The 8,124-nt window shown below is 45.8% G+C and overlaps 1 protein-coding gene across 5 annotated transcripts in view; it reads right to left on the minus strand.

Moving 5' to 3' along the window:
• The window catches only part of dachc (dachshund c), a 28,601-nt gene that overhangs the window by 13,766 nt on the left and 6,711 nt on the right, over positions 1-8,124 (minus strand). For 3 of the 5 annotated variants that reach the window (XM_025060911.1, XM_025060910.1, XM_025060909.1), the window contains exons 2-3: positions 5,243-5,379; positions 2,199-2,309 (exon numbers count right to left, since the gene is read on the minus strand). In XM_025060911.1, the coding sequence (XP_024916679.1) occupies positions 2,199-2,309; positions 5,243-5,379 (248 nt within the window). The remainder of the gene's footprint in view (positions 1-2,198; positions 2,310-5,242; positions 5,380-8,124) is intronic. The other 2 variants (XM_017037010.2, XM_025060912.1) reach the window with 1 other exon arrangement.

Consider the following 8,124-nt stretch of genomic DNA (forward strand, 5'->3'; position numbering starts at 1 on the left):
GCAGTGGGAAAAGAAACAAAAAAATGAGAGAGAGAGGAAAAAAAAGGCAAAGTGAGAAATAAAGAGTGAGGCGTTGACTTTATGAGTCGGGCTCGCTGGACATATGTGCAGGGCTTTGTGCATTTGGCAGATTAGTCTCTCACTTGCCCAGAGCAGAAACCAATCCAAACAAAAGATCTGTGTGAATGGAGCTAAATAACCAGATGCTCCGACAATCGAGCGGCAGCCAAGTCCAAATATTAAGGCTTGGTAAGAAACCAACACTGTTTTGGTCCCACACACACACACACACACACACACACACACACACACACCCTCTGCCGCTTCTTAATTTCATTCTCATTCACACTCCTTCTTCTTAATTTTGTTTTTTTTTTCTTCTCTTACTTCCCATGCCCTCGCATCACTCTCGCTTATGTTTCATTAAAAGAAAACATCCAAAGTCAAAGTGCCGCTCTCATGTTTATCCAAACAAACCATTACTGTAAACAAACAGTTACTGTCAATTTCCCAGAAGATCTCGTTAAACGCAAAAATGGCCGCTCCCCGCTCTTCTTTAGCTCATAAGGTGTCGCACTCAGCATTTGTGAGCCTGTTTGTGTGAGTGTGTGTGTGTGTGTGTGTAATCAGAGACAGCCTTTGTAGTGGTTAAAGATCTGGTAGGGGTCTATCCTTCCCATAAGGCCGTGGGTGGCAGTGTGAAAAAAAAAAAAAACACACACACACATACACTGCGCCTATGTCTATGTGTGTGACTGTATATGTGCTATGAGTGTGTGTGTGTGTGTGTTTCCACTTGACTCTGTCATTAACAGTGATTAAGCTTTACAGGTTTATAATGGCTGGTGGTAATCACGCCACCAAACTGTGCACAGATGCTGGCAGTCGTAACAGAGCGTACACGATGGTAAACAATGCTTAAGACCGCGGAGTGTGTGGACGTCACACACACACACACACACACACACACACACACACACACACACACACACTGGTATGGAGAGCGTCTCACTTTCTGTCCCCACGTCCTGCGGTCCCGGGGTGCGCTCCACATGTTGAGCACACCCCGGGGTTGATAGTGTATTCCACACAGAGCTCCGTGAGCCCTGTCATCTGTCCAAACACACTGATGTCGCTTTAACCTGTCGATAACGGAGGGGGAGGTGCAGTATATGTGTTTGTGCTTCTGTGTGTGTGTGTGTACAGCACACGCAAACGACCCGCCTACATGATGTGCGCACGTGCGCGTGTGTGTGTGCGTGTGCGTCCGGCCATCGATTGTCCGGCGTTTGTCGTTTGCATTCAGCATAGTGAATTAGAGAGAAGACTATTGATTTGGTCTCAGCGTCTGGTCTTATTCATCTCTCCGTCATCCCTGCCTGCGTCCACCGCTGCTCCACTCTCACTGGCTGCTGTGGAGGCAGCGAGGGGCCAGGTTTCATAACAGGAGGCAGAACATGATTGCTAAACACAGCAAGAGTGGTTAAATGTTTTTTTGTTTTTTTAGGAGGCGAGGGGGGGCAGCAGTAGAATTGTTGAACCCAGAGAGATAATTAGTTTTGACTGTTGCTTTACCGTTAACTGTAACTGGGAACACGGCTGCTTACTCAACGTCCTTCCTGTAAATATTGGTCTAATATTACTCAAAAACAAAAGCCCGTGTTGTAAATGAGTAATAGGCCTGGTTTAGTCTCTCTGTGGTGACTAATATGTCCGACTGATCTGCAGACTCCACAGCTGCTCTGACTAACTGAGATCTTTATTTGTTTTCCTGAGTCTCATTAAATCCACAAGTGAGCAGAAGAAGAAGTCGAGATCGAATCCAGAACTTTCTTTCAAGAACAAGAAAAAATCTTTGGAAGTGACGATTAAAAAAAAACCCAAAATCTTCATACATATATTTATATATGTATGTATGAAAACAATCTAAACCCAAAATCTTCATACATATATTTATTTATATACGTATGTATGAAAACAATCTATTTTTTTTCTAATGTATATTTGAATATATAGAAGACAAACAGCTGAAATAACACCAGGCAAAAGTCTTTTGTTCTTTGTGTTGTTTGAAGTCACACAAGAGGACAACATGATGTCATTTCCTGGTTTTAAATGGCTCAAAGACATGAAAGTGTGTATCTGTGTGTGTGTGTGTGTGTGTGTGAACTGACAGATGGATGGAGGGATGGACTCACCCAGTCCATGATTGTGGTCACTGTTGTCTCCGTTTGGGCCGCCATGTTGCTGGTTGCTGTGGTAACTGGCCATCGCTTCCAGCTTGATCTTCTTGGCTGTGACGGAGAGATCTGAGGGAGGGAGGGGGAGAGAGGGAGAGAGAGAGAGAGAGAGGGCGGAGAGGGAGAAAAAAAGGAAAGAAATTAGTAAGAAAAAGGATGGAAAAAAAGGAGTGATCAATAGGAAGATCGATGATGGAGGATTAGAGCCGTGGGTAGGCAGGAGGTTGTCATGGGAAGACGGAGGTCAGCCATTCATTCTGACTGGACCGCTGTCCGCTGCACTGTGGACTGAGGTCTGTTCCAGGGAGTCAGCTGTGATTGGTCTGGACATTTATCTCTCCCACACACACACACACACACACACAGAGTCAGGCAGAAACTCCACTTTTCACTTTTCAAAGTGCTTCGTTATCAGAACAAATTAAAAACACGAGATAAAAAAAAAGAAAAAAGTTGAGCTATATTTTGTCTACAGTATTAATGGAGGTTGTGCTCCTCTGGGTGACATGGAATAGAGAGTGACAACAGTGCAGCGGCAGGTCAGAGTCGCATTTCCAATTTGCGTCCTGAGCCTCAGCGGCGTGGTTTGACCCGCGGCGTGACCCCCGAAGCTCCATCTCATAACAAAGACAATGAAATATGTGTGACGCAGAGTATTATTAAAGTCAGAACAAACCACGCTGCTCTGCAAACAGCACTGAGGCAAAGACAAACAACACTTAAGTCTTCATTTCCTCAACCTGGATACATGTAAACATTTAAAACAAACTCCGCAGCTCCGTGTTTTTATTTTCATTTTCTACATCCACCACCGTCACCGTCACAAATTATTCCTTTATTCTCATCTCCTCCGCGTCTCCTCACTGCTCCCTGCTCCCATCGCCTCTCCTTACTTTACCTTTCCAAATGTCAGCATCACAGCGGGACATAAGCCAGATTGTTGCGCGCTCGTGTGTGTGTGTCTGTGTGGGTGTGTGTGTGTGCCAGTGAGTGCGCAAGGGCAAGGAAGAGAGAGTTGAGGAGGATGACATCAAAGATTTCTCTCTGCCTTTTACGCTCAAATGTCCTCCCTCACTCTCCCCCCCCCCCCTCCCCCCTCTGTCTCCTTCCATCCTCTCATGTGGCCAGTTCTAATCAGTGGCGCTGACATTGCCGCCGTGCCCTCTCCTTTGGTGGAAAAAGCCTCTTTTTCCCACTGAGAAAGATGCTCTTGAACGCTCGCACACACGCCGACGCACACACACTCAAACTCAAACACCTTTGAACAGTGAGAGGAAGTGGAGGCTAATAGAAAATGGCTTCTTTTGAGGCGGAGAATGAAAAGATCAGGTTGCAGTGAAGAGCACAAAGCCAAGGGCAACTTTGAGAGTGGCTGAGGTGCCAACAATTACTTTTCTCCCTCTTTTCCTCTGGTCTGTGATGCACTCGGACACACACACACACACACACACATGCACTATGGTGACAACAAGCAACACTGTTGTCCTACATAAGCCAAATTACACAAAGGGAATCAGGACACAATAACAAAATATGCATTTGAATAAAATGAAGATTTGAGATTTTTGATGAAGACTATACTGTATCTATGACCCAAGTCAATGGACACTAGTTGTAAACTCTTGGGAAACATGATAAATATCTTGTGACCCACCTTAGGGTCACGACCCAGTCTTTGGGAAACAATGCTCTAAACCACACAAACTCAAGGCCCGGGGGCCGAATGCGGCCCACCAAGCCGTTTTGTGTGGCCTTCTGGGAGTTTAAAAATAATTTAGTAAAGTCCATGCAGCAGAGTTTCTTAACCTGAGAAATTAAAAGTTTTTTATAATCAATCAAACAATAATCATTAAATGTTTAAATTAAAGATTATTATTAGATTATCTTTTGCCAGATAAAATTAAATAAAGAAAGTAAATGGATATGACTGGACTTTCTTTGAATTAGGCAAAATGAAGTATATTTTTTTATTGTAACCCACTGCGGCCCGGTACCAAATGACCTATGGACTGGTAGTGGTCCGTGGACCGGGGGTTGGGGACCACTGTTCTACACAGTCTTCCAGTGACAACCAGCCCTTCAAGGTCAACTGTACTGCTGATCCCGCTCTAAACTATCAGTTAGATGAACAGTACGTTGTGTTACAAATTACAACGTTTTTTTTTGTCTTCGTGAACCGACCAAATACAGAAACAGTTCAAACGTGATTAAACGTGGTCTTCGCCCAGCGATACTGAGGACTTTGTCTCCGTACAGTGTCAGCTCACCTCGCCGCCTCTCCTGTGTCAGCAGTATTTATGCTAATTTTAATAATCAACACTCGCGGGTCGTTCTGATTGTGCCAAAACCTGTGTTATTATTTGATGCAGAAATGGAAATGCCTCTAATGGCGTTATTATCAGGTTAAGGACAAATTGCTGAGAGTTTATGACTGAAAACGCTGAAAACGCTGCCTTCAATCATGTCCTGCTTAGGGAACTACACAGCGTAAAGTTGGACAATTTGTCAAACACATGTATGTATTTGTTTTGCATTTAATGGGTAAAAAATACTTAATTATTTATGTTAAAGCATTTTATCTTAAAATAGTAACAGAAATATTACGAAGTTAAAAATACATATCTAATAATCATCATGAACGACAGCTAGAAATGTGCAGATCAGAAAGATGAATAAACTATTGATTCCAAGATTATGTTATGATTGAAAGAAAGTTATGAATTAAATTTAGGGTTGGAGAGAAAAGGAAATCACTTTAAAAAGTAAATTAAATTAAAAAGTGGTTTTAAAAAAGTAAAAGAAATGCAAATATTTTCATTATTAAACTTCCTTCTCCAGCTGCCTGATTACTTACAAATTAAAATACAAAACATTATTTTATTGTATTGAATGTGTTGTTATTGTATTGATATTATTATTATTGTTGGTTTTTGTGTGATTTTGCTTCTTTAACAACATGAACCTCATGGGATTACAGTACACGTGTAGTGTGTGTTCATTACAGTATGGGGGGAAGCCTGGGTGGTCACCTGCAGGGGGCATGATCCCAGCGTGCATGAGACCACTGTGGGACAGCATGTGGTGGGCCCCGCCCTCTGTCACACTCTGCAGCCTCTTGGGCGGTCGTCCTGGTCTGGAACTGTGAGCAAAAAAAACAAAAAACACAAGAGTCTCCCGTTAGTCATCAGGCTCTTTAACCCCGGACTCCCTGGGTCCCCCGTCGGCCCCTCGCACTGAGACGGTGATGGGTGGCCTGGTGGTCTTAGAGAGAGACTGTCCTCCTGTCTGTAAAACTGGCGAAATATCAACGAGGAAAAAAAACAAACTGGTTCCGAGAAGGTGCTGCTGTTCTGCAAATCTGCTGCCCCCCCTGTGAATACGAGCAAGCAAAAAAAGGAGTTTCCCTATGGCATCAATAAAACACCTCATTACTGTTCAGCTTACTCATTCATTTGTTTGCTTATTAAATGTGTTCCCTCGCCCCCTCCCCTGCTCTCACCCCACCACCCTCCCTCCAACCTCTCCTCTCGTCGGGCCCGTCCGCTCCCCTTCTCCCCACCACCGTGTCGCTATTTCTCAATAAAGGCCGAGGGTGACCAGGAGAGGACTCACAGGGTTGGACTGGGCCAGGCATGCTCAATCAATCCTGAGCAGAACGGTGTCAGACATCACTTTGGCTCTGACTAAACAGTGTGAATGTTCTGACGGGGGAAATGACACGGGCCACATCAGGACTAATGAAAACCAGCACAGCTCGTCACCTCTCATGGCAGCCTTACATTCAGTAACATCAGCCTGTTATGTGTGTGTGTGTGTAAAGAGCGATGAAGAAAGGTGTGACAGAACACACACAAAAAAAACAGAAAGAAAATGTACATGAACAGGAAGTCGCAGGAAAGATGAGAGGAGGTGTAGACGACCAGAGGCCAGACGACCACGGGGGGAAAAAAAAGGGGTGAGAAAGAGGGGAAAAAGTGGGCGACACCCGACCAGCAGCAGCAGCAGCAGCAGCATCAGCAGCAGCAGTAACAGCAGCAGCAGCAGTAACAGCAGCAGCAGTAACAGCAGCAGCAGTAACAGCAGCAGCATCAGCAGCAGCAGTAACAGCAGCAGCAGCAGCAGTAACAGCAGCAGCATCAGCAGCAGCAGTAACAGCAGCAGCAGTAACAGCAGCAGCAGCAGCAGTAACAACAGCAGCAGCAGCAGCAGCAGTAACAGCAGCAGCAGCAGCATCAGCAGCAGCAGCAGCAGCAGTACCAGCAACAGCAGCAGCATCAGCAGCAGCATCAGCAGCAGCATCAGCAGCAGCATCAGCAGCAGCAGCAACAGCAGCAGCAGAAGCAGCAGCAGCAGCAGCACCAGCAGCAGCAGCATCAGCAGCAGCAGTAACAGCAGCAGCAGCAGTAACAGCAGCAGCAGCAGCAGTAACAGCAGCAGCAGCAGTAACAGCAGCAGCAACAGCAGCAGCAGAAGCAGCAGCAGCAGCAGCACCAGCAGCAGCAGCAGCAGCAGCATCTTCCTAGCGTGGGGCGTCTTTGAGCAGATTTTAATTAGAATCTAATCCAGCCGTCATTAAGGCCCCATAAACGAAGCTGTCAGTCAGGAGATTAATGGCGCCTCATTTGCATATTGCATATAATTCATCAATTACCCAGCAGAAAGGACCCACCCCACCCGCTCGCGGGGGGGGCGGGGGGGGGGGGGGGGGTGAAGATGGAGAAAGAGACAAAAAAGACGGAGCGGAAGATTGTGTAGTCACTAACTGTGGGAAGCAGCAGCAGCAGCAGCACCTGTGTGTGGGGGGGGGGAGTGCACACCTGTGAGTGTGTGAGTGTGTGTGTGAGTGTGTGGCATGTGTGTGTGTATGAAGTGTTCAAAGGTTAATTTGATGAGTCGATGAGCTCCACAGTTCCTGCCCTCAGTTTTAATGAGTTGTTATTATTGTCTCTTATTATGGGCCCAGACCGACTGGGATGTGACAGCTGACATCAGATATCACACACACACACCCTATCACACACACACACACACACCCTATCACTCTGTCTGTGTCACACACACACACACACACACACACACACACACCCTGGCACGTAGACAGTTTGAGAGTTTTGGAAAGAGACGCAAGAAGGATAAGTTTAGAGTGTGTGTGTTTGTGAGTGTGTGTGTTTCTGAGTGTGTGTGTGTGTGTGTGTGTGTGTGTGTACTTGTTGTTCACATCACATACTGTAGGTTTGACTCTGAATATAAAGCAGCAAACTGTGCTCAACAAAAGCAGGAAATGTATTTTTAGGTTTGAAGTTGGAAGGTAACGCAACGCAGTTCCAGAGTAACTGATGTTGAAACATCTCAAATGAACGCACACACACACACACACACACACACACACACACACACACACACACACAGCAGTGGGGGGACATAAAACACACAAAGAGTGAAGTCTGTGGTTGGTTTTTACTGCACCCTCTTCCCTTTCCCTGCTACTGTTTATTTATACACACTAATTAATGATGTGTGTGTGTGTGTGTGTGTGTGTGTTTTGATGTGTGTGTGTGTGTTTTGTACCTTCCTTTGTGTACGTTGTTGCATTTTAGGGGGCATAAAATAGTGGAACCTAATTTTGTGTTTAGTCTGCAACTGTGTTGATACATCAAAGTGACCCGTGGAGGGAGGTCTGAGTGTGTGTGTGTGTGTGTGTGTGTGTGTGTGTGTGTGTGTGTGAGTGTGTGTGTGAGGTTGGAGAGCACTGGTTCCCTGAGGTAGGATTAATGAAAAAGCCTTTCATGGAAAAGTCATCAAGCTGAGGGGATGGAATGAGAGAGAGGAGGGGGGGGGGGGGGAAAACAGTCCGGGGGGGGGGGGGGGGGGGGTGGGGGAGGGG

This window comes from Cynoglossus semilaevis, chromosome 12, assembly GCF_000523025.1.
Source record: "Cynoglossus semilaevis isolate Cse_v1.0 chromosome 12, Cse_v1.0, whole genome shotgun sequence".
NCBI classification, from domain to species: Eukaryota; Metazoa; Chordata; class Actinopteri; order Pleuronectiformes; family Cynoglossidae; genus Cynoglossus; species Cynoglossus semilaevis.